The 27318-nt window shown below is 41.1% G+C and overlaps 1 protein-coding gene across 1 annotated transcript in view; it reads left to right on the forward strand.

The window, feature by feature from the left end:
* The window catches only part of shtn3 (shootin 3), a 107829-nt gene that overhangs the window by 57674 nt on the left and 22837 nt on the right, over nucleotides 1-27318 (forward strand). Inside the window, exons 3-12 of the mRNA XM_052014265.1 lie at nucleotides 6019-6113; nucleotides 6494-6650; nucleotides 8937-9034; nucleotides 10917-10998; nucleotides 14078-14172; nucleotides 16977-17123; nucleotides 20617-20770; nucleotides 24848-25007; nucleotides 25656-25726; nucleotides 26420-26520. Coding sequence (XP_051870225.1) covers nucleotides 6019-6113; nucleotides 6494-6650; nucleotides 8937-9034; nucleotides 10917-10998; nucleotides 14078-14172; nucleotides 16977-17123; nucleotides 20617-20770; nucleotides 24848-25007; nucleotides 25656-25726; nucleotides 26420-26520 — 1160 coding nt within the window. The remainder of the gene's footprint in view (nucleotides 1-6018; nucleotides 6114-6493; nucleotides 6651-8936; nucleotides 9035-10916; nucleotides 10999-14077; nucleotides 14173-16976; nucleotides 17124-20616; nucleotides 20771-24847; nucleotides 25008-25655; nucleotides 25727-26419; nucleotides 26521-27318) is intronic.

Here is a 27318-nt window from a genome sequence, read left to right on the forward strand (position 1 = left end):
GAACAGATATCTAACCACTTGTCTCGATTTCTCAAAGGTTAAGAATAGTACATGTGAACGGTAGAGAAAAGCTCCTATTCTATCCCACCTATGTGACTTCATCTTACTGATCCAACTTCACACCATTTCCCACTACTGCACCAAGGTGCTATAATTGTTTGACCTATTGTGCATCTTTGGGGCTCATCTGAAAATGGTGTCTTTCCTCAATTTCGGGCAAGTTGATCAGTAGGAATTTCAGTAATTATTCCATCATCTCCAAAATTGCAGGAGGCTTTCTCCCACTGATGTAGACTTAGCATTTTAATTTATTCACTTACCTACGCAAAAAAAAGGACACTAACATTCTAAGCAATAATTTTGGAGTAACAGCTGAAAAATAAATTTATGATGAAAAGTTTAAATAACATGTAAAAATGTCTCAACCTGAACTTTGTTTTAATGTTTGCATAAAATGCTATAGCAGAATGTAACCTGCAATAGAAGAGTGGAGAGCAAATTAAAGCCCTTGCTTAAGAAATGGGAATTACCTTAATAGGCTCCAGAAAGGAACACATATGTTGGTAGAACAAGGGTTAGATGACTGGACCAGTTGTTCCGAGGTTGAATTCGTAAACCGGAGACTTGCATTCAAATCCCACCATGGCAGCTGTGGTATTTAAAATCAGATTAATAATCTGTAATTATATAAGAAAACAACTCATTAGTTTTGATGACCACAAAAGTACTGAATCATAAAACCCATCTGGTTAACTAATGTGCTTCAGGGAAGAAATCTACTGCCTTTCCCTGTCTTATCAACATGTAGCTCCAGACCCACCAATGTGGTTGACTGTTAACTGCCCCTGAGTGCAGTGAGCCATTTCAAGGGCAATCAGGAATTGCCCCTGCCAATGACTTCCAAATGAATATTTTTTTTAAAAATGGCATTAAAACATGGCTTTTCTGAGAGTACCTAATATCAGCACTCCTGGGCCAAAATGGCTTAATTCCCTGACTAAGGAACTGATGCACCTCTGTCAATGAAATCACTTCGGATGCACAAATACAGCTCATGTCAGGAAATGTCTGGTTGAACTTCCAAAATAACATTGAGATACATAGAATATAGGACAGTAAAGCACAGTATGGGCCTTTGGCCCACAATGTTGTGCTTATCTATATAAACACCTACTCCTTGATCAATTTAATCTTTCCCTTCTACACAGCCCATAACCCTCTATTTTTCAAACATCCATGTGCCTACCTAATACCCTTTTAAATTTCCCTGTCATATAAGCCTCTACCACCATCCCCAGCAGTGTGTTCCAGGCACCCACCACTCTCTGTGTGAAAAGCCTACCTCTGACATCTCCCCTAAACTTTCCTCCTCTGACAAACTGATGTCCTCTGGTATTGGCCATTGCCGCCCTGGGGAGAAGGTGCTGGTTATCCACTCTATCTATGCCCCTCATAATCTTATACACCTCTCATCCTGCATCACTCCAAAGAGAAATGCTCAACCTTTCCTCATAAAACATGTTCTCTAATCCAGGCAGCATCCTGGTAAATCTCTTCTGCACCCTCTCTAAAGCTTCCACATCCTTCCTATAATGAGGTGACCAGAACTGAACACAATACTCGGCAAATGTGGTCTAACCAGAGTTTTGTAGAGCTGCAACATTACCTCGCGGCTCTTGAACTCCCTGGCTAATGAAGGCCAGCACACTATATGCCTTCTTAACCACCCTATCAACTTGCGTGGCAACTTGAGATCTATGGACTTGGACTCTAATATCCCTCTGTTCCTCCACACTGCTAAGAATCCTGCCATTAACCTTGTACTCCGCCTTTAAGTTTGTTCTTCCATAGTGTATCACTTCACACTTTCCAAGATTGAACTCCATCTGCCACTTCTTCGCCCAACTCTGTATCCTATCTATATCCCGTTGTAACCTACGACAACCTTCTACACTATCTACGACACCTCCAACCTTAGTGTCATCTGCAAACTTACTAACTCATCCCTCCATTTCTTCATCCAAGTCATTTATAAAAATCACAAAGAGCAGAACCCTGGAGAACACCACTAGTCACTGACCTCCAGGCAGAATACTCTCCATCGACTACCACCCTTTGCCTTCTGTGGGCAAGCCAATTCTGAATCTACGCAGCCAAGTCTCCATGGATCCCAAGCCTCATGACTTTCTGGATGAAGAAAGTCTGACTTTCTGGACTTCCTGGATGACATTGTGGTAGTCTTTAAGATAAGAGCGCTTTCAATTTTGCAATATTATGAATGACCATAGAAGAGTAATTGAAGCCTATTCCAAAATTACTGCTGTCAAATGTTTGCCTGAAGAGGAAATTATGTTTGATTTTATTACCAACAGTAACACAGTAAAACTCTGACAATCTGGCACCCTGACTAAAAGATCTTCCAGATCATTGGATGTTACTCCAACTAATCCAGCACACTTTTAATTCACTTTTTTTACATGTTACACAGTAATATCTCAAAAACAAATAAATAAAAAAAATTTGATTATATAGTGCTGTTTGTATCAGAGTTAAACAACTGAAAATGGACTGTACCTGGAGTGAAAGTCAATAAGAACATACAAAATAGGGGAGTAGTGGGCCATGTGGTCCCTCAAACCACCTATGTTTTAATGCTATTTTTATGCTGACCACAGTCCCAACTCTGACCCCATCCACACCTGGTGCACAGTCTGGACCTTGGCCCAGGTTGCATACCTGGGCCACTCAAATCATATTCAAGGCACCTGTCTCACATTCCAGATTAACGAGTGAGTCAAATGCTGAAAAATCAAGATTTCTGAACAATCGATAGTAGACTATTGACGTTGTACTGTAATTGGTATATCAGTTCTTCAACGTGCCAAAGTAATGGTGATTCACAGGGGAATATGAAAAATCCAGAGCCAAGCCAAGAAGAAAAATTTTAGAGCAGTGATCAAGGTCTTGTCAAAGATCTGAGTTTTAAGGATGACAGAGATTGAGGCACTTAAAACAGGACTGAGACAAAGGGGAAGTGGTGTACATGAGACTGGAGTAAAAGGATGGAAGAGGTTACAATGAAGCAAGGCCATGGTGGGACTTTAGTGCAAGGATGAAAAAATGCTAAATTTAAGGCTTTAGAACATTGGGATAGGTGTGAAGCATGGCTGTGTTTGGCATGGAATGGGATATGAGAGGCAGTGTTTTGAATGAATTGGTTTATGGACTGTTGGGGGAGTGGGGTTAGTGGTGCAGGGGGTTTGGGGAGTTACTGAGAGTCCTGCTAGGAGAGCAGTAGAATAGTTGGGTCTGAATGATAAAGGCTTGATTAAGGGTTTCAGCAATATCAAATCTAGCTCTAGCTAGATATGGGAGATATAAGGTACATATACACAGTTTATGTGTTGGAGGATTTGGGAGCTAACTGAATGCAAGATGGCATTTCTATCAGGAGTTTGACTTAACTGCATCAGCTGTTTTGGGGACCAGGTTGGACAATGGAGCTGAGGCCAAGATCAGATCAGTAGGGTCAGTTTGAGGGACCATATGACCCACTGATGACCAATTCTGTGTGTTTTTATTGAGTTTCCCTCCAGGTAAAGTCCAATTTCAATTGTGTAGCTCTGAAATAAACAAAGCTATACAATCCATTTTTAAAATGTATTTGTTTTCAAGATATGGACTTCACTAATAAGGCTAGCATTTATTATCCCAGCCTAATTGCCCTTGAGAAGTTGATGATGAGCCACCTTCATTAACTGCTGGTGAAATGCTTTTGGGAGAGAGTTGAGTATTTAGACTCACCCCTGCTACCCATGGTTACGTTTGGCCAGAATTAGACTCCTGCCAGTTGTGCAAAAGATCTGAAGCAGGGATTTCAAAAAATGACACCACCAAAATTCCATTACTTGAGGTTGTGAAAGCATTTTAATGTAACAGCTGGCACCATGATACCCTTCCTTCTCTAGATCCTTCTGTGCTATGAGCTGAACCCTGCATAATCAAAAGCAGACTGGGGGTTAATTTGCCATTGATTAGATGAAGTACAGCTCCTGGTGACTGACCAGGTCACCCTTCCCTGACTGCAGTTTCTGTCTCAAAGGGTCATCTGTCAACATCTGCTGATGACTAACTAGGACCATTCCCTAACTGTTGAGAGATACTGCTTTTAAAAATAAGACCCCACTAGCTGCTATAATTGTGGCTTCTCCTCTGACCTATACTCCCCCTGTTCCTGGCCTGAGCAAACAGGGTTTCATTTCGGATGAACCCCTTCTCTCTTTCTGGAATTTATGATTTTGATACAATTTTAATGTTACAAAGTCACAGTCTGAATTACAATACAGGTGTTAAAACACAGTATCAAAGGTACAATGGGGCTTCAGATGAGAGAATAAAAGTTTCGAGACTTCCTTACCGTTCTCTCTTGTTTTTATTGCACTGTTTGTATCTTGTTTTTTTTTTGAAAGCTTGAGCTAACCACCATGATTAAACATGAAATGTTATGGTAAGCAAACTGGTCCTTGAGACACAGGGAGTTTTGATCGTAGTAGCTCTTTGGATAGTCAGAGTGCTTTTCTAATGGCTTTTAACACACAAAAAAAGAAAAGAGATGGTTAATCTTAGTACACAGACCTCTTTCTCTCCCTCTCTCTCCCTCTCTCTCTCTCATCTCTTTTCACAACTTGTATATGTACAGAGCCCTTGGTTCTCTCATGACAAGCTAGACTATTAAACTTTGGTCAATTTCTGGGTAGATGGGCCATGATCCACCTTTACTCTACAGCCACACTACCCACTAATGTAGGTACAGTTTGTAACACTCCTTAATGTAGATATGGCTATTGCACCAATGATGAAGGAATCATGATATGTTTCCAAGTCAGGGTGGTGAGGGATTTGGAGGGGAACCTACAGGTGGTGAAGTTCCAATATTCCGCCTGCCTTTGTCCTTCTTGGTTGTCAAGGCTGTGGGTCTGGGAGTTGCTGTAGAAGAAGCCTGGGCAAGTAACTGCAGTGCACTTTGTAGGTGGTATGCACTGCAGCTACAGTGCACTGGTGTAGTAGGAAATGATTAGGATGGTGGATGGAGTTCCCATCAAGTAGGCTGTTTTGTCCTGAATAAATGTGAGCTTTCCGAGAGGTGTCTGAGCTGTACTCATACAGTTAAAGTATACACATTTCTGACTTATGCCCTGTAGGTGTTTGAAAGGCTTTGGAGGGTCAGAAGGTGAGTCACTCACTCATGGTATCCAACCTCTGACCTGCTCTTTGAGGTTCTGGTTAATGGTGATCTTCAGGATGTTGATGGCGTGAGACTTCACTATGATGATGCCATTGAATTTTAAAGATAGGTCGTTAGGTTCTCTTGTTGAAGTTGGTACTTGTGTGGTGCAAATGTTACTTACCATTTATCAGCCCATGCCTAAATATTGTCTGGATCTTGCTGCATGTAGGCATGGACTGCTTAATTTTCTGCAGAGTTGTAAATGAACATGATGTAATCATCAGCGAACCTTCCCACTTCTGATCTTTTGATGAAAGGAAAGTAATTGATGAAAGAGTTGAAGATGGTTGGGTCTAGGACACTGCCCTAAGGAACCTCTGCCATGATGTACTGGGCTGGAATTATTAACCTCCAACACTACCATCATCTTCCGTTGTGAGGCTCATTTGGTTGAAAGGCCAGTAATGTCAGTGAACATGTAATATAAGTTTAGTATTTGTAAATTGGAAAATAATAACTTAAAAGCTGAAAAGTTCTCCCTTCAGCCCCCATAACTCTTTGTATTTCTAGTTGTACCTTGTAATAGATTCACACTCCTCAGTGTTATTTTTGCAGAGATAATAGAAAACGATGGGCTCATCCTGCTTCAACAAGCATATTTGTGCATTTCAGAGGATTAAGTGGCAAATTAAGGCCGTTGCCAATTACTGTTACAGATTAATGAACTTCTTTAGATTTCACCTGAAAAGAGATGGAGTGGTTTTTATGAATTAACCTATCCATTCTCACAGTTTCACAGATGGTTATAGAAGAAGTTAACGCTCTGCACACACAACTAGAGATTGAAAAATCGTGTCGAGAGAATGCAGAAGTCTTAGCCACCAAGGTAACAATGCCTCTTATTAAACTCAGTGCTTATAAGGGGGCGCAATGCAGATGATGTTCACTCAGTTTTGGTATGATCAAGTGTTCTCGGGCTAATTAGGCATGGAATAAAACTGATTGCAGAATCTCTGTTAAATACTTATTAGCCTCACATTCAGTGATTTGAGGGAATATAGGAAACTGTCTTCAGAGTGAGGTTAAGTGCATCTGTTAAATACTTATTAGCCTCACATTCAGTGATTTGAGGGAATATAGGAAACTGTCTTCAGAGTGAGGTTAAGTGCATGAATAGTGAAATGTCTTGCTTCTCATGCCATTCCAGGTCACAAAATGTTTTTTTTTGGTCATAACAGACTTTGATTCAAAGACTTGTTGTTGCAGCTTAGTCATGAAAACAAGAAGCTGAAGTACCTGAGCCTAACATCACGGGTGTGCCTTGATGACCTTTTGCCCAGTATTTCAGATTGTGGTGCTGCAGAGGAGGAGCCACAGGACACCAGCCCTGACCCCTACATTCAGTATCAGCAGCAGGTCAAAGGTGAATATTGATGTCTGTACTAAAAAGGGAACCTGAGGTAGAAATTTTTCCCAGCTTACAATGTAGCAGGGAATTTACAGGTAGGGGTCATACGTTTTAGGGAATTGGCAGAAGAATTAAATGTGAGTTGTGGACATTATTTTTCACCCAAGGTACAGTGCAAGTGTGGAACTCACTGACTGGAAGGCTGGTAGAGACGCAAGCTCTCATGACATTTAAAAAGTATCTGGATAAGCACAGAACCAAAAAGACTATGGATTGGGAGCAGAAATGCAGGAATAATCTAAATAACTCCCTTTCTCTGTTATGAATGCAGAAGTCTGAATAGTTTCCTTATGTGCTGTAAAACTTTGATCCAGAATTTGCAGGGTGTGGAGTGTGCAGACTCTGAGGTTTGGGTATCCAGGTGCTACTTGGAGTCTGCACCTGAAAGGCAGAAGTTGGGTGACCCAGAATTTGAACTAGAGGTCCTGAGATCCAGTAGTTATCATAAATTAACAGAGACTTAAGTCACACTGAGAGAATTCCCAGGCTTGCCTATTATTGGTGTCGATGTACATCAATGTCAGGTTCACCAACATTACTGCACTACTACAGTGCAATACCCATCATACTGTGCGTTATAAAACAAGGAGAAAGATACACTCAGCTGGCATCATTTATTGAAGTATCATTTATGTAACCAGGTTTTAATAATTTAACAACATAATGTGGCAAAAAGTATCCACTTCCATCTTCCAGTAATCCTCCAGCTGACCCACTGCATAATTTAGGCTTTAATGTGTTATAAGTAATAAGGCTAAGTTGAGTAATTGGGCGAGTGTTACAACAACAAGCTTTACGATGATTCCCTTGACCTGAAGCCTCTCATTTTAGGGCCTACAGCATGCTATTGTGCAACATAGATGAGTAAACACCCCAAAAAACAAATGGTGAGTTGTTCCACGACCACCTTCAGCATCTATGGTTGAGTAAGTGCCCTAAGCATCATGGAGTCATAGAACAACACAGCACAGATACAGGCCCTTCGGCCCAATGAGTTCATGCCAACCACAGTGCCCACCCATCTCGTCCCAATTTCCTGCGTTCGGCCCATATCTCTCTGAGCCCTGCCCTGCACGTACCTCTCCAAGTGGTTCTTAAATGATACTATTGTACTGCCTCAACCACTTCCTCTGGCAGCTCATTATATATATTCACCACCCTCTGTGTGAAAAAGTTGCCCCTCAGGTACCTTTCAAATCTTTCCCCTCTCAGCCCAAATCTATGCCCCCTAGTTTTGGACTTCCCTACCCTGGGGAAAAGACTGCTACCATCCACCTTATCTATGCCCCTTATGATGTTATAAACCTCTATAAAATCACTCCTCATTCTTCTACGCTCCAAGGAATAAAGACCTAGCCTGGCCAACCTCTCTCTGTAACTCAGGCCTTCTAGTACTGTCAACATCTTCATAAATCTCTTCTGCACTCTTTCCGGTTTAACCACGTCTTTCCTATAACAGGGTGACTAAAACTGTGCACAGTACTCCAAGTGCGGCCTCACCAATGACTTATACAACTGCAACGCAATGCCCCAACTCCTATACTTGATGCCCTGACCGATAAAGGCCCGCTTTCAATGAACTATGCACTTGTACTCCTAGGTCCCTCTGTTCCATTACACTCTTTAGTGCCCTACAGTTCATGGTACAAGTCCTACGCTGGTTTGACTTTCCAAAATGCACCATCTCACACTTATCTGTATTGAAATCCATTTGCCACTCCTCAGCCCACTCCCATAACTGATCAAGATCCCCCTGTAATCTACAACAACCAATATCAACAACACCTCCTAATTTTGTGTCATCCACAAATTTACTGATCAAGCATTATGCATTTGAATCCAAATAATTTATATAAATAACAAATAATAAGGGTCCCAACACTGACCCCTGCGGCACACCATTAGTCACCGGCCTCCATTCTGAGAAACAGCCCTCAACCACCACCCTCTGCTTCCTACCTCTGAGCCAATTTTGAATCCACCTAACTAGCTCTCCCTGGATTCCACGGGACCTAACCTTCCACAGCCTACCATGTGGGACAACATCCACTGCCCTACCCTCATCTACCCTCATCCTTGATTACTTTTCTCCTAACCATTAGGCCTCAGGTCTTTCAGGTTGCTGAATAAAAATGATGTTCAAGAGGGCCTTCTGATGAGCTTCTGATAGATACATGAAGCTTGGGTGAAGGAGAAATCTGACTGTTTCTATTGTATATCATGATTCTTCTGTGTCTGCAGATCTGCAGGAGACTGTAACACAGCTGCTGGAGGAAAAGAAACAGCTTGCTGGTCAAGTACAGGAACTGCAGAGCAATATTGAGGAACTAACCACCAGAGTAAGTGCCTTACAGTTCTAAAGGAAAAAAATGTTTCTCTCCAGTTTGCAAAATTAGCCTTGGGTGGCTTTACAGAAGATAATCATATCCAGGCAAAACCAGCTGGAAAGAGCTGAGATAGTGAAGAATGGATAACTGAAGTCTGCAAATAAACTCGTTAGTATGAACAAGCTACCAGTCAACCTCTGAGTCAACAATCATGTGCTCAGTTCTGCACTGTGCTCTACAGGTTTAGAATACTGCTGCTGTACATTATAGAAACGCTGAGTGCATTAATTGCTGGAAAGAATATTAACCAGATGGATGCAAAATCCTTTCACCACAACCCTTAACCAAAGAATGAGTTGGAGATTTATTATTCATGACCAGGGTTCATTATGTGCTTAAAGTTTCACATGACTTCAACTGTCTTACTTCAGTCTATCCAACAGATACTCCTTTTAAGATGCACATATTGTTAATCCGTTGTTCGCTGTCAAAGAGGACAGACAAACAAGCATAGTCCATGAATTTATTCATCCCAACGTACTTAGCTGCATGAAAATACTGAACATTAAAAAGTCTCTAGACTTGAACCAACACTGGCAGAATCAAAAAACCTTTTTGTCACAAAGATTTTTTAAGTGCATCCCATCAACATAGCACCACTGAATTAGAATGAAGTTTCTCTCACTGCCCACAACTGGCAAGCTTAATTTAAGTTAGACTCCTCTGTGTGGCATAAAGATCCAATGGTTTGGGAAGCAGAAGGCAGTAGATTGGTCTTCATTTATACACTGACAGATAAGATGCATAATGGACAGATGATCTCGTACCACCAGTTTTACGCCCTACCACAGTAAAAGATTAACTCTCAGGTGCACCTTTGAATAACATCTACCTGGCATGTTCAAAGTCTAATTCAGTTTAATGCTGGTATGTTTGAATCCCTGATCTCACATAACCCATTCTGCTGTGTCAGAATTGTGATGAATAATGTGCTCCTTTGGTCATTTGTGGTCCCTTTGGGTATATTAATATGATGAATCTCTGTCCATGGATGTAATATGCATTCTTTTGAGAGATATTTCCTCTTTTGTAAAATTAATCTTACCTGCAGGTCTCAGAGACATAATCCTTACAAGCAAATTATGTTTTTAAACAATATCTTTCATCTTTCAGAACTTTGAGGTGTTACATTAAATAATCATTTTAAGGTTTATTTCTTTAGTTTTATAATCCTCTCTAGATTTATCCAAAGCCCTAAAGCCATCTAATTATTTTCCTCCCACTTTGAATATCTGGGACCTTTAGTATCAATCAAGAGTAGGCAGAATGTGGCAGTGCTGGGGGTTTAGTTAAAATAGAGGGATGTTACCCTATCTGCTGCTTTCCTGGTCAAAATGGACACCCAGCTGAAGCCAGTAGGTTCCTTTCTATATGTGAGAATAGGGCCAACTGATATCTCTACCTGAGGTCTGAGCAGTTGTACTTTCAGAAAAGGTGTGGAAGTTGGGAGACATAAGTGGTAGATGGCTAAATGAATGTCATCTGTTTACATTACCACCCAAAGTGAAAATTGCCCCTTCTGCATGTTTGCCAATTATTTGTAAAAAATAACTAGCAAAACATCTTCCCAGTAGAAATTCAAGTGGATAAACACATTTAATGAATTTGGTAAGAATAAATGAAAACATAGAGTATTAAGAGTGGACACTTAGCATTCAGATGTGAAGGCCTTCCTTGTCACTGTCTGTGGAGGTATACATTGGAGCATCATAGGTGTGATGAGTCATGATGGTTTGCAACATCTACAAATCCCCGTAATTAATCTCATAATAATATAATATTTTCACTGGATCAAAGCTAATATCAGTGTACCTGTGTGTGCAATTTTTTTAAGCTGGAGAAAGAACAAGCTGAGATGGAAGAGCTACAGAATGTGCTGGATAAACAAACAAAAACAATCAAAAGTTTCAACAGGGGTGAGTTCAAACATTTTGGTACTGTTCTGGGGAACAATAGTTTCAAATGCACTTGTTTAATTGCCAGTTTATAACTTGTATCTGTTACTCTGTATGGACACAGTAGTGTGCTGATTATATTACTGGATTTATAATACAGAGGCAGGAATTAATGACCACTCATGAGTCAAATCCCAGCACAGCAATTGTGAATTTAAATTATTAGGCACATTAAATCTGGAGAAGAAAAAGCTACTGGTGGTGATGATGAAATTCATCAAATTCTAGCTGGTTTACTTACTCACTCTAGGGAAAGCAATCTGACTTTTCTACTCAGTGCAGCCTTCATGGCTCCACGGCAATGTGATTGACTACTAATTGCCCCCTGAACTGTCCTAATGAGCCACTCAATTGTATCAAAATGCCACTTAAAAAGAATAATCAGATTAAATCAAACAGATAACCCTGCTGCAACCTAGTCACACAACAAAAATGCACCCAGCTTTGCAAAGTCCTTTTCACTTATTTCAGATTTACAGCATCTGCAGTTTCGGTTTGATTTTCCTTTTCACTGACATTTGGGAACATGGTCCAAAACTAGTAGAACTGTCCCACAGTTTGACGCAGTCACTCCTGTCGAATTGTACATTTTATCGATCCCCTGGACTCCTTTATCAGTGAACCGGGATGTATCCTTTCAATGTGGAATTATAGACCCAGCAGAAAATCATGTACAATCAGAGGATTGTGGGAAGAAATGTCCTTGGAACTCCTTCACATTATCTCTGGACCAAATGAAATCTCATGGCATCAGGTCAAATATGTACAAGGAAACCACTGATACCACCTACCACCTTTCCTCAGCTAACATTGAATATCACTTGAAAGAAGTATTTAAATCAGTAACTATTTGGTATGATTACTACTGTGGGCAGATGGTAAGACAATCAACAGGAGAGAATTTCCCTCCGTCCCCGACCCCAATCTGGTCTCCACTAGTTTATCTGTTGCAGATGCATCTGTCTATGATACTACAGGCTGATGCAAGAGGTAGTAGGGATGCAGCCAAGGGGATGGGGTGAAGGTGGTAGAGATGGAGCCAAGTGGAGTGGGTAGCGGGTGGTAGGGATGTGGTCAAGGGGAGTGAGTAGAAGTGATAGGGTTGGAGCCAAGGAGAGTGACTGGAGATGGTAGGAATGGAGCCAAGCATATTGGAAGTGACAGGGATGGGGCTAGGGGTTGGGGAAGGTGACAGGGATGGGGCCAAAGAGAGTAGACGGTGGCAGAGAAATACTAGAAGAGTAAGTTTGGAGGCAGTGGATGAGCATATTTGGATGCCTAGGGAGGAACGGAAAATAATTCCTATTAAAGAGCATATTAAAGACAATTCTAACAAAATGGCACAGCAAGTTGATTAATACATCCAACTGTCATTGTGCAATGTTTCATGCCATTTGCCTCGTAAAAACAGGCCGAGATTTTGACCTTACTATTTCTTCTTGAAACCAGGCATTGGCCTTCTGGTCATTTTTCAGGGAGATTCATTGCTCTCTCACCAGAAGACCTGCAGAAAGCCCATGAATTTATCTTTAAACTCTTTTGCCTCAAATGTGCATTCTGTTAGTTAATGCAAATCAAAGTAAACTTAATTTCCTGCAATGTAGGGAGTATATAGTTTTAAAGTAGTGAAATGTGTGTGTGTCTGTGCGTGTGTGCGAATTCATTATAAGAGTTGGATTAGAATCTGTCCCACATAAAACAAAAGCCCAAGCATTTGGTTCATGTTCTTGTTGCCCACAGACTAAATATTAAAATGTATTCTGCATTTTTAAGTACCTAGGACACAATATTCCCCTGTTAATATGCCTGGGTGATCTAGTGCAAGAAGGTAAATAATTTCATCACCAACTAGCGATGAAGTGGAAAAACAATTATAAATTTTAGTGATTAGACTGTCGTGGTGAATCCTAGACTTCAAATGTACTTTGTTGGGGGTGAAAGGCTTTCAGAAATCCTGAGATTATGCTAGAAGTTGTATAATACCATATTTTCTCTCTTGTTAAATGTGGTCTACTGCCTTATTCTAGCCCTGACGGCTTTATTCAAGTGATCTACTGGGTAGCAGTGATCCCTGCCCTCCAAAATGCTTCTGAGAATGGGACTACCTGCAGCAGAGATCTCAAGGCACTGGAGAGATAACACTAATACTGTCTCCACAAACTCTTCCAAATCTATTGGATACAAAAGTATATCCAATATTTCCTCTCCCAGGCCCATATGTGCAGAATTGAGGCCCTGCACTCAGTCATTTACTTTAGGTGGGCCATGTCGTTAAGATGACCAACACCAGACTCCCAAACAGACACTCTGTTCTGAGTTTTGACACAGAAAGAAGTTACCAGAGCAGAGGAAAAGACTCAAGGATGTGCTCAAATCTTTCATGAAGAAGTGCAACAACCCCACTGTTTCCTGTGAGCCTCTCGCTCATCACCACTCAGTTAGGATGATATCTGAACCTCACATCCAAGTATCTGGAGCATATATAAACCCTGAGTAAACAGCAGAAGAAGCACACCACCTCATAAACTGCCCTCGCTGTCAGGAACAAGCCATCCCATCTGACTGCAACTTCCACCTTAGCCTCATCAGCCACCTCAGAACTCACAGAACCGGAATGGAAGCAAATCATCCTTCAGGACACAATGATTAAATGAAAAATTAGGATTATATATTTGTGAAAAATGTTCCATACCAAATTAAAATGTTCAATATATTTAATATAAAATTCAACATTTCGGACAATGGGCAGACTCTTCAGAGAGCCTTTGGAAAACATGCCACAGAATGAAGCAGCATTTGGAAGGAGTTTGTGCAGTTTTATCAGTGCTGTGAGCACCCTTATTGGCTTTTAAATGGCCATAAGGATTCTCAGCCTTATTCTGCTCACCCACCCATCACCATCCTGTCGTGACCCTGCCCTGTCCTCTGCTGCCAAAACCCCCACCTCCTCCTCTTTTCATCTCTGTTAGATTTTTGCTAAAAAAATCTGCTAGATGTATGGGATCACAATAACCTCTCTGTGCAATGTTTCCTGGCCCAGTGTCCACTTTGGCTACCCAGGAGTATGAGGAGCTTAGGCAACAGCTGGATCTGGAACAGAGCCTGAGGCAGGAGGCGGAATCCTTTGCTCATGAGGTAGGTGTACAAAGGCAGGCAGGAAAAGGCATACTTCTTGGATGGTGGTTAGGTGGCTTTACTTAAACATTGTGGATGCTATTCTTGTGTTAAATGTGGTTGGATGAGCCTACTTAATCACGCAATGTTTGTTAAACGTCTAGTCAGAATATTGCTACTATTTTTGAATCACTAATAATGTTCATCAGTGATTAAAGGTGTGTAACAAGCCATCACAGAATTAATGTGGAGTCACTGACCCTTCAGGTTGCAGAATGGAAAATGACTCTATTTTGTTTCAGCGAATAATGGAAATATTATTACAGTACATACCTGAAAAGCTATTACAGCCTGTTCCCTTTCACACTAACAACATAAGGGTGCAAGAGGACATTATATTATTCAAAATATAATCTCAGCAGCACCCACCATCCAAACCAACACACGTGGATTAACATAAAGATGGAGAGAGAAACTTGGAGAGATGACAGTCATATCAAATGTCCTCATAGTGTTACTGAGTAACAGGGGAATTCTGAGGTCTCTTGCTGTGTGCAAGCTTTCTGCACGATAGCGATTACTTTTCAAAAGTAATCCATTGGTTGTAATGTACTTCGGGAAGACCTGAGGTCATGAACAGGTATTCTATAAAGAAAAATTCTTTCTTGAATGGACTGTTCTTTGTCATTTGCAGAGACGTGTGCCAGAGTGACAAAACTTATATTGATTGGGCAGCATCATATCATGAAAATGTGGCATCATCAATAGTATACAAATGTTCTGCCTTACTTACTCTTAAAATAAAATATTGCCAAGCACATTTACATGATAATGCTGTTTCCATAGCACTGCCTGACTGGAATTGAACTGTGCCAACCCATTTCATACCATGTTTCACTGGAGAATTGTAGTGACCAGTAGAATTGCTGTGTGGTTAAAAACATCTGCAGATAATAACCCTTAATACATGGTGATTAAACTACAGGACTAATATCCAGGTGCTTGGACAAGTAACCTGTACTCAGTTGCCATCAGCCATAACCAGACTATAGTATCAATGAGGTTTGAGTTTGATCATAGATACCGGCCATTTAAAGACATTAAAAGACATAAAAAAATGATTGACAAGCTTTATTTAGTTAAAATTAAAACAGAGCTGAACATCATTTTCACAAAGGGGTCATTGGTAAGGGATGCTGTGATGTGTTTTCATGCTGTTTAAGTAATCATGTTATAATCAAGTAGAGGGGTTTGCAAAATATTTTTATGGCATTGTAGCACATTTCTCACTTCTTGGTAATTTTATCCCTTTTATCCTCTGCCAGGGGACAAGCTCATTGTATTGTGTGATTCACTGTAGGCTTAGCTGACAAATACAAAAAGACATACACATTTCTGGCATGAATCATGATAAACACCACCTCAACTGACTCCTGCCAGAACTTGTGTATCAATACAGTTGTGAATCTTGTTTTTTGGTTGCCCTCCATTGAGTTGGCAAATTCTTCAGCACCCAGTGCCTTGCTGCACCGCATAGTTTAGATTAGGAAATGGTTTCAGAAGAAAAACTGAGCCTATTGAAATAAATTCCAAATTCATTCGAAAACATTTTTAATTGCATGTAAATGCTTTAAATGGCTGAACTAGCAGAATGGAAGGTACTTATTTCAGACAACATAACTGTGACCATGATTATCTACGTTCTTCAATGTCTTCTACTTTGTCCTCAGGTCTCTGAGCTGTTTCTACAAAGCTTTCAGATTTCCTATAGAATTGTTATGTCACAGGGGGCTATTAAGGCCATGCTGTGTCCTTCAGTTCAGTCCCATTTCACTGATCTTTCCCTATAGCCCTCCAAATTACTTTCTCTCAACTCCTTCAGTAATTCTGAATGCAGAGCAAAGCCTAACTCAAAATTCACTCTGAACTGAAACAGCCCACCCCCTCCCATTTATTACTCTCCCTCTCATAGCCACCCCTCCACTTTTGTTCTTCTTCCACTCTTCCAGAACTGAGCATTAAGGAACAAAGGATTGTGCCTGGCCCATTTTCCACAATCTAATTTAACTGCAGATAACCTGTAGCTTTCAAATTGGTAGTGTTTACTTATAGCAAATTAGCAAATGTAACTAGAACTGTAGTTTTAATAAGGATATTTCATTTTCTGTCCAAACAAAGCCATTTAAAGTTCAAGAATACTTTGGTAAAAGACACATCAGGAGCTAAAACATAGCTATTATCTTTGTACTAGACTAGCTTATTGACTAGAATGAGGACAAGATCCAAGTGTTGAGATCAAGATCATTCCTAACACTACAATTACCCTCAATATTTCTTCCCTGCAATAATGACTTTCTTTGCCTCAGTATCAGCTCTCTTTTCACATGGAACTCCTACTGTTGCTGCACCATCTCCCAGAAGTTTAGTTTCCTCTGTTGTGTCAAATATTTCTTTGCTTTCAATATCTCCAACCCAGTCTGTACTCCTGAATCAGATATCACCAGCCAATTGCATTCACATTACCAAATAGCATGGTAGGTAGTTTGTCATTCACAAAAAGCTTTCCCTAGAAATTTTACACATTTGCACACACGTTTCTTGCTCAATTTATAGATTATCCCTCAGATGGATTGAGCTAGCGATTATTTCCCAGTCAAATAGCAGCCATTGGGAAATTGGCTAGGCACTTCTGTGTGTAGTTCTCTGTATTAGATTGATGTTTGTCTGGTATGGTTTTGCAGTGAGGAGAAATGTCAGGGTAAGAGTGGCAGGAGCAGAAGGGAGTGGGGAAGGCCACCCTTTATTGTATTTTGATCTTGTTTCAGATGCTGATTAAGCAGAAGGAGGTGAATCGGCAGAGCGCAATCCTACTGCAGCAGGTAGATCCCAGCATGCAGCTGCTCAAAGCACTGGAGGAGGTGGCCACCATCACCAAGACCTTGGAGGAGGAGCGGCTTCAGCATCAATTAAAGGTAGTGACTTGGGTGCCACTCAATCGCTTTTCTTTGATCTCTCACCTCACAAAGTAATATCAGAGCTTGAAACCTGGGTGTGGCTGATGCAGACCCATCAGTTCCCAATGAGGACATTGAATGGGCCAAATTGCGTTGACTTAAGCAATGATTTAAGTAGCAGGAACAGCATATCAGTTCCTCTCGGTCAAACATGAAGAGTCATTTTGACTGTGTACATGAACATATATAGCAAGGTGCATGGTGTTATTTGTGTTTAAACCAAAAAATTGGACCAGTTTGTCTAACATGAAATAAGTTGGAAGCAATTGGATCTGTGATCTCTTCCCCATCACCCATCAATTTGATTTTCTGACAGTTCTATGTGTAACTGGAAAGTCTGTGGCAATTGCAAGTCCAAACCTTCAAGCGTTAGGAGCTCATTAACATCCCCACAGCAACATGAGCAACATTGGCTCATAGCCAGTCCCAAAGGTAAGGTCTACTGCAAGGTTAAAGCTGATAGTGGATGGATGCGAAGGGTAGTATCCCATATGCCTTCTTCATCACCTTATCTGCCTGTGGTGCCACCTTCAGGGATCCTTGGACTAGTACATCAAGGTCCCTTTGTTCCTCAGTACTGCCTAGGGCCTACCATTCATTGTGTGTGCCTTATCCTTATTAGTCTTCCCAAAGTGTTGTTTATATTGTTCAGGTAGCTGAACTCTAAAGATTATTCATCTGTCTCTACAGTACCCTTTCACTGAGAATACAATCATTGCCCTCTGGAAAAACTGGTGCTGGCACTTCCAAGTAATCATCACTCTCCAGTAGCTGGAAGGGTACTGTGTGGTTAAGGAAAATAGATTGGTGTTACAAAAGGGAACATGACAATGCTATTTATAAACCACCCAGTGGAATATCATAATTGTTTCACAGCTTTCTGAAGCAACATTAGGGAGACACATAATGCTCTTTTGATGTCGAAAAAATATTATAGAATAATAGAAATATACGGCATGGAAACAGGCCATTCGGCCAACTGAGTCCGTTGACCACCCATTTATACTAATCCTACATTAATCCCTTTTATTTATTCTCCTCACATCCTCATCAACTCCCCCCCGATTCTACCACTCACCTACACACTAGGGGCAATTTACATTTGCCAATTAATCTACCAATTGGCACGTCTTTGGGATGTGGGAGGAAACCGGAGCACTTGGAGGAAACCCACACAGTCACAGGGAGAACATGCAAGCTCTGCACAGATAACATCTGAGATCAGAATTGAACCTGGGTCTCTAGCATTGTGGGGCAGCAGCTGCACCGCCTGCATCAATGTGCTACCCTGTCATTGAGGAATTTCTAGCTCAAAGTGGTATAGGGTTTGAATGACCTCCCTATTGCAGTAGTGAGCAGCAAACTGTGAAATGTGGTTGGTATCAACAGCAGCAGCCTGGAATGGTCCTGAGGCTAGGAAGCTGAGACTGACCATGACTCTGACCCCCACAAGCAAAGTAGTCTAGGCTCCTACGTCAGGTTATATTTGAGATGATAGGGTATCATTAATTTCACTGAGGACAAAGAGATCAAAACTGGATCCTCAGACCCCATTTTTCAAGCATGGATCACACATAAAAGCAATTTTACTCAAGATATCGACCATTTCCAAGTGAAATCATGAAACTGTCCCAGGAACCTCTGTGCACATTTCACAGAGAAGCAACATTTTCCCAGCGTCGTTCGTGCAGCTGATGGTACCTCAAGTCACATGTAAATCCTCATAAATTGGAGCTTTTTGGTGCAATTTTTGAACATTCTTTTCCCCTCATTTTCCGTCATCCCGAGGGCAGCCTTTTACATAGCTGTTTGATGGTTGTTGTGGGCAGTGCTCCTTTAAGATCTGACACCTTTCGTAGTGCTCAGTGTAACAACAATGTTATTGCTGTGAGCATTCACACAGCACCCAGAGAACTGCTGGGTCCCTTTTCGTACATGATACTGCATGCTATTTTAAACGTACCTTTAACCAGTTTGAAATACTGTGATTTGTGAAATTTTTAGGGAGATCCAAGAGAGCATTTCCACTATACACTCCAAACGTTTCACGCACCAAACAGGATTGAAATCTGATTTTTAGGAAGCAGTTTGAATGTTGGTTGTATAAACAGCATGCTTTGACAGAAAACACTTGATTGTTCGGAAAGTAAGTAACAACCGAAGTTATCAGACGTGAAGTTGAAAATCTCACTACAGACACATTTTGGGTGTTGCACAACTGTTAATGTCATTTTGGGATGTTCCACATCCAGGAAGGTTTTAGGGCCAGACCAAATCCCACCAAAAAATCAGGAGTCAAGTTTCCCGACCCATAACAAGAGACCCAGAAACGTGCACAATTTAGTGCTGCAGGTTTGGCCACTTATTTTGGAATTGTGAAAATGAATTTCTAAGCTAAAGAGCTTGAGGTGAGGAGAAGTTTCTTCTCTCAAACAGTTGTGATTCTTTGGAACTCTCCCTAGAACAGTGGGTGCTATTTTTAGGAGATATATGACCTACTCTTATTGCTATTTCTTTTGTTCTAACTGCTAAACTATCCTCCCTGCATCCTTCCTGTCTTTCAGTTATTATCACCATTAAGAGGGATACTGATTAACCAAAATACATTCTAATGTGTCCATCAACCAAAGAAGTATCAAGGTTGTGTACTTATATGCAAGGGCATAATGTACTCTGTGTATCTATGTGTGCAGACTTTGTGTGATATGTTGGACAGGAGAGTCATGCAGTATAACTGCTTCATTAACAGTGTAACACTAACTGGAAAGTTTATTCTGTAGCAAGAGCTTGCAGAATTACCATACGGAAAAATTGCAATCCTAGAAAACCATCCGTATCACAATTTTTTGTGACAAAAACCTCCTTTTCCCATTGAATCCCATGTTATAAGCAGAGATATGTCCCTATGGGATTTTTTTTCTCTCTCATATTAAGCCATTTGATCAGAGATGGCAAAGTGACCAACCGCCGTTATTAAATAGTTGAGATCAACATTAGACTCAAGATGGACAAGGCTCGTGCTAATGAAACAATAAATTTTGCCAACTTTTATTTTTAGTTACTCGGTAATGTGGGGCAATAAGATTTGGATATGATGTTGCCCTGTCAATTGGGTTGGCAGTCACAGCTGAGTCCCTCCTTTGCCAGGCCCTCAGTCTAAGTAAGGATTACTTAAAGGGGAGAGTTGTTCCAAGGAAAACAGCATGTAGCAATGTTACAGAGACAGGCACTTATTCTGAGAAGCAGTGAAAGCATTTTTATTTGCATTTTGGTGGGCCAGAATTGGATAAGACACTCTTGACAGAGCTACTGTACTATAGCCCAGTTGGAAACCAATGTGAGCTATCTGGCCCTGAACTAGCAATTTGTACAGCACCAGCTGAAGGCAGCATGAGTACTTAGTGCTTCTGTGTTACAGAATGGGAATAATTTCCAAGACTTTCCTCTACAGATTCAAGAGCTGGAATCCCATCTAAATGACTCAGCGCTGCAGAAGGAACTGGGTATGCTGCAGAAACAGCTGGAGATGGTTGAGGAGGAGAGACGGGAGACAGAACAACGAGCACAAGATATGGAACGGAGGAACCATGAGCTGGAGGACGAAGGTGCAGAAATAATTTGCATCTATAAGTGTTTTTCAAAGATGAGGAATGACTCAAGGTGCTTTACAGCCAAATGAATATATTTAAAGGACATAGTTATAATATAGAAGATGTGGCAGCCGTATTGTTTATGACCGATGTCCCTGATTAGTGACCTTCAAGTAACTGAGAAACCTTGTCCAATTACAGCTTCGACATTATTTCTATTGAAATTAAATGGAAACTGTACATATTTAAAATGACCAGGAGTGATATCAATGGATGATCATTTGTCACCTTTATGCAATATTCCTACAACGTTTCAGGTCAAAGTCCTTTTGACAGAGCTAGGAAAGTGAGAAAACATTAGTATTAAGTTACAGAGAGGGTGCATAATGGACAGATAGGACAGAGGGAATAACTCCAGGGCCAAGTTTGCTGTGATGATTAGTTGTTGATGAAAGTAACTAAATATTTGCAAGGGAGTATAAAAGCTGTGAAATGCAGAGCTGCAGGAAATTCCCATGCAAGTGATGAGAGATAAACTGAGCCAATATTACAGATGGAAGTCCTACAGCAGAGCTGGCAGTTCTGATGTAAACAACAATTTTGGGGTTGATGGCATGCTGCAAGTTCAGAAGGGTAGGTTAGAAGAGACAGAATGGTAGCAACATCACTGTTGGTCAGAAATTTAAATTACTTTCATCCTGATTGTACTACTTTGTTGCATTGTTCCTGATTTTAAAGGGACACTAAGCCCTTTAGAACTCACTGCAGGCTGATCAAACACTTTTGAAAATCTTCAGGAAGTGCTACAACTGACAGGGAGTGCTTTCTCCAGCATTCAGGTGCTGAGATACTAATTCTATGGGCGCCTGAGTAGTGACATCACTGGCCACACTCCAGCACCATGGCAATGATGGCCACATAGGATGGGTTGGGGACATCAGGGCAAGAGGCATAGATATGCCCATCTCAGAAGAACCTACTCACAGAGAGTCTTCAGCAACATCACATCTCACTTGGAAGTCCCTGAAGAACAATGTGTTCACAGCCTCAGGTTTTCCAAGAGCTTTGTGACTTACTGCAAGCCCAGGCTGCTCACTCCATCAAGATCAAGGTTTCCCTAGTCCCATCTTCTTTTTCACAGTATCATTTGCAGCAGCCACAGCAGATCTCTCCCATGTCTCACACCTTGTTACATACTGCTGCATTGTAGAGGTCACCCTGGTCGTTTTGGTGAGGAAGAGGTGGCATCTGAGGCACTGGGATTTGTCAGCGTTTCCCCTGAGTGTAGCATGCCACTGACAGTAATCATGTGCCCTTTAGGGTCTCCTTAATAACCAGGACAATTTGCTCAACAGCAAGTGTTTCCATAACCTCAATACAGATCATCAGAAATTAAAATTAAATTAAATTGGTAAATCCATTTATTATTGTCACATGTATTGAGGTACAGTGAAAAATTTTGTTTTGCATGCCATCCATACAGATCATTTCATCGCATCAGTACACTGAGGTAGTACAAAGGAAAAGAATAAAGTATTACAGTTACAAAGAAAGTGCAGTACAGGCAGACAATAAAGTGGAAGGCCATAATGAGGTAGATTGTGAGGTCAAGAGTCCATTTTTTCGTACTAGGGAACCATTCAATAGTCTCATAACAGTGGGATTAAATCTGTCCTTGAGTCTGGTGGTACGTGCTTTCAGGCTTTTGTATCTTCTGCTCAATGGGAGGGGGAAGAAGAGAGAATGTCCAGGGTGGGTGGGGTATTTGATTATGTTGGCTGCTTTACCAAGGCAGCGAGAAGTGTAGACAGAGTCCATGGAGGGGAGGCTGGTTTTCGTAATGTCCTGAGCTGTATCCACAACTATCTGCGGTTTCTTGCGGTCTTGGGAAGAGCAGTTGTCATACCAAGCCATGAATCATCTGGATAGGATGCGTTCTATGGCGTATTGATAAAAATTGATGAGGGTCAACAGGGACATGCTGAATTTCTTTAGCTTCTAAAGTAAGTAGAGATGCTGGTGCACTTTCTTGGATATGGCATCTATGCAGTTGGACCAAGACAGGCTATTGGTGATGTTCACTCCAAGGAACTTGAAGCTGTCAACCCTCTCGACCTCAGCACCATTGATAAGATTTTCCTGTTGGTGAATCCCATGTTTCCCCGTGATGTCTTAATCTTTAGAGAAAACAGACTGCTCGATGTATTTCACAGCCATCCCTGACCAAGAGAGAGGGTAAATGTCAAAAAAGATATTAGTGCTAGGGTAGAGATGGCAGTGGATCAGTGAAAATACAAAATGTCAGAAGGAGATGTCAATGGAAGAAGCAGAATGAATATTGAATGTTAAAAACCTGAAAACCGAAAACAGTTATTATCTGAAATTGTTCAACTTGGTGTCAAGTCTGGAAGACTGTTGTGCCTAGTCACAAGATGATAAGGTGTTCCTCTTGCTTAGGTGAGCTTCATTTGAAATGGTGAAGGAGGACAAGGATAGGGAGATCATTGTAATACTGGGAAAATGAACAAACATAACAGGAGACCGGAAGCCCAGGCTATGCTTGCAGCTTGTGTTATTGCTTCTTGTAATTTAACCCTTGGACTCCAGGTATTGTGTTGGTAAATACACACTGCACCAACTCCAAGATTTGCTGCCCAGTAATTGACATGTGATGTTAACAAAATTTTGTAAGACTGTTGCATATCTTCTACCTCCTTGAACTCTAGATATATTCTATTAGCCTTCTGATTATTTTCTGTACCTGCCCATGAAATGTTATTGATGCGCACCCTACTTGTCCTTGAAATGAACTCCATCCCCACGTCCACCACCCACCTATCTGTGTGACATCACACAACACCGTTCTGCTTCAGCTATTCTTTCATTGAAACCTTTAGCCATCACTTTGTCATCTAGACTTGACTATTACAATGTTCCCCTGGCTGTCCTTCCGTCCTCCATGCTTCATACACTTAACTCATGTAAAACTCTGGTGCCCATATTATACTTCATTCCAAGTCGTCCTTCCCATCAGCCAAATGCTTAAGCTGACTGATAACTAACAGTTCTAAGGGAAACTCTAGCCATCTGTGCCTCTGAATGTTTTAGACTTCCTTGTGTAAGCAATCAAATGTGGAGGTCCAAGTTGTATTGAAGGTCAGATCCTGGTACATCTAGGTATCTGTTCTGCACCTGGACTTATCACTGAGCCCAGCAGCAGTGCAGTGATTCACTGAAGAGGAGGCCTGGATACACTGCACAGGGATGGCTGGCTACATTGGGCTATTTGTTTAAATAAGATTGCCAACCCAATGAAAAAAGGTGAGTGTAGTTAAGTGCTTTACTTACTATAATTTTTAAATAATTTGTTAATTTTTCATTAGTTTTAATTTTTTAAATTAGATCTATTTGAACAGGTTTTAAATGTCTCAAACAAGATAATCTAAAAATGTTACCTACCGTTTTAAAGTTGACGAGCTATAAACACCTGCCAGGATTTTCCAGAGACAGATCCAAGGCAATGCAGTCCTTAGTGATGCCAGGTCCTAGAGCATGTTGTCTTAAAATTCTCATCCTTGTGTTCAAATCCCTCCATCATATCTCTGTAACCTCATTCAGCTTTAATCCTCCTCCAACTCCCCCTCATCCAGCCCACCCCAGATCTATGTGCATCAGTTCTAGCTTCTGGCACACCCTCCTTGTTCACCATGACACAAGGTATGGCTGCACCTTCTGCTACTAAGAGTCTATGCTCTGGAAATCCTGCCCCAAATCTCACTACCTTTCCACTTCTCCAAATTTCCTGAAGATGCTTCTTAAAACAGAACCCATTATCCAACACTTTAGTGGTCTATCCTAATATTTCCCTGTGTAACTTAGTGCTATGTACTGCTCAGTGGTGCCACTGGATGTTTAAGGCATCATGTACTAAAAGTTGCTGCTGTTGTTGAGGCAGCAGAACTTCTACCGCTGGCTCCAGGAAGAAAGTGTAGAAGAACCTGGACTTTTCTGTAATACGTACACCACCACCACAGATTGAGATCAGCAAGAATTGCTCTAAGGACTAAAATGCATATTAATGTCTTTCTGCAGTGAAAGAATTAAAGGAGAAATTGAAGTTCCAAGTGACTGAATCAGCTCCAGCCACGGCCTCTCCTCCACCTCCCCCACCAACCCCACCCCCACCTCCTCCTCCCCCACCTCCTCCTCCCCCACCCCCTCCTCTTCCAGCCACACGTTGCAACCCAATAAGGTATGTTCCTAGAATCTTTTGCTGCTTAGAAGTGGGAATAGGATTGAAGGAGTAGGAACAGGAGGTAGGCCACATCATCAAGAGTAGGTATACGGAGTGCACTGGAAAGCGAGGGGTGAAATGAGGTTCGGGGGAACCTAGGGGTGGATTAGCTTGGTGGGCAACGCACAGAGGGAAAACAATAAAGGCATCTGAATGGATGATGACAATTAAATCTATTAACTCCTCACACTTGCTGTTAGAAGCCAGGGTGAAGATGATGACGGATAGGGGTGTGAGGAGTCAGTGAAGAAGAGGATTTTCGGATTATCCTTGACCACCAAGATTGTCTTAAAGTATTGGAAGAGTGAGGAGACACAGACATGGTCGAGCTTGATGTGGACCAGTCAGCTTTAATGAACAATTGGCTAAGCTACTTGTATGCCAGGTAGATTGTTTTGGGTACCTTGAACCTGGAGCAAAGAAGAGTGCCATGCCAGAAGAATTATAAGAATGAAAGACAGTAAAGAATGAGACTATCAAAGGAAATATTTGAACAAGTCATTAACCATAGAGGTACTTTAGCAAGTATAGGACTGAAGACCAGGCAGTTTGGAACGTTCTGATTGTATCTTTGGAGAGGTGATTTTCAAATTCTATCTCTTACAGTTCCCTCATTGCTATTGTGCGGCGATCATCCAAGAACTCCAAGACACAGCCAAAACCTGAACCTAGCAACAGTAAGTAATCAGGCTCACATTATGCATCGTGAGATGTGGGTCTCAATGCTCAGCAATGTCAACAACACCATCAGTTAAAACCAAATCTTCAGCTCCCTCCTAAACCTGGCATTTTTAGGACAATCCATTCATTGCGTAGCGAGCAGGTTTCACTCTGCCGGCCCATTTACACCTTGACCAATTTTACTTCCCACAGATTTTGGGCATGATGTGAAAGGAACAGCCAATCCAATTCCATTAGTTTTCTGCCAGGCAGATAAGGAGCAAGTTAGCCAGTGTCAAGTAAAATAAATTTGCTGTGGTTCAATTCTCAGCTGCTCTGCTCCACAGATTGTATTTTTAATGCAAGAAACTTTGTAAAGACAGGAAAAATGCCCCATACGAAGTTTGCAATTTAACATCACTGTTCTCTACCCCTTCTCACTATAATATTCACTGAGCACACTCAGCTTCCTTGGTTACAGATTTGTATGGTGGGAACTGGGAGGTGGAGGGTGATGCGGGTTCATATATATGTGGCAATTTGAGACCTTCTCATACATTTAGCTGATGTGGGAAAGTCCTAGGTATCTCACTGTTACAGGTTCTCTTGACAAATGTAACAAGGGAATCCAGCCTGGGGACAAGTGTGGCTGTGCGTAAGATTACTGGGCTTTTTGTTATATTGTCTCCATTTGTCAATGTTTTTTTTAGACCAGACAGGTATTGATGATGTGAAAGTGAAAGCAGTGAATGAAATGATGGAAAGGATAAGGCATGGTGTCATGCTACGACCTGTGACGCATGTCTCAAAGGTAAGACCCACCAAGAGTTTAATTCATATTATATCCAAACAGAACCTTGCAAATGCCATACTTCAGCTGGGAAGGTCCCATTATTTTAAATGTGATGATGTTTTTTCCCATGTTGTCTCATTCCCACTGATAATTTGCCAAATTAGTTTCACTTTGGATCATAAGAGAGGAGAGAAGGTTTCCAGCCTTCCTGGAAGTAAGAACAATTTTCAAATGCACTGTAATTTCATGCTCGCACTATTGAAAAACCAGCAAAAAATGAACAAAGTAATATTGCCAATCCAACTAACTGAAATATCCAAATTCTCCCAATGAGATATAATAAGTAATAACACCTAAAGTTAAACAGGATGACGCAATATTCCATTGTGTATTCAGAGGAAAAAGAAACTTAAAAAAAACAGAAGATTCATAGATAGAGGCTCTGAGGAAAGCAAACCATTAAACCCCAGCCCTCCTCAACATCTGTTCACTAACGCCAATAACATGATTACCAATCACTTTTGAAAAACATTGAGCAATTATAAAATAGGGAAACAAAACTTAAAGAATGAATAAAGTGTGCATATTTAATTTTCCTCTTCTTCCACTTTTCTATATTTATGTTCAAATAATCCTGACTGAATAGGCAGGTTAAATGATTAGGAACCCAGTCTGCCCCAACCATACATGTTCTATCAACTTTGCGAGCTGCCTAACATCTTTCAAAAAATCACTGGAAGATCTTCCAGATCTAGTCTTCCAGCCAGTTACAGAGAATCCCTGTGGAAATTTACACCAGCATTTTCAATAAATTGA

This window comes from Pristis pectinata, chromosome 4 (assembly GCF_009764475.1).
Source record: "Pristis pectinata isolate sPriPec2 chromosome 4, sPriPec2.1.pri, whole genome shotgun sequence".
Classification (NCBI taxonomy): Eukaryota; Metazoa; Chordata; class Chondrichthyes; order Rhinopristiformes; family Pristidae; genus Pristis; species Pristis pectinata.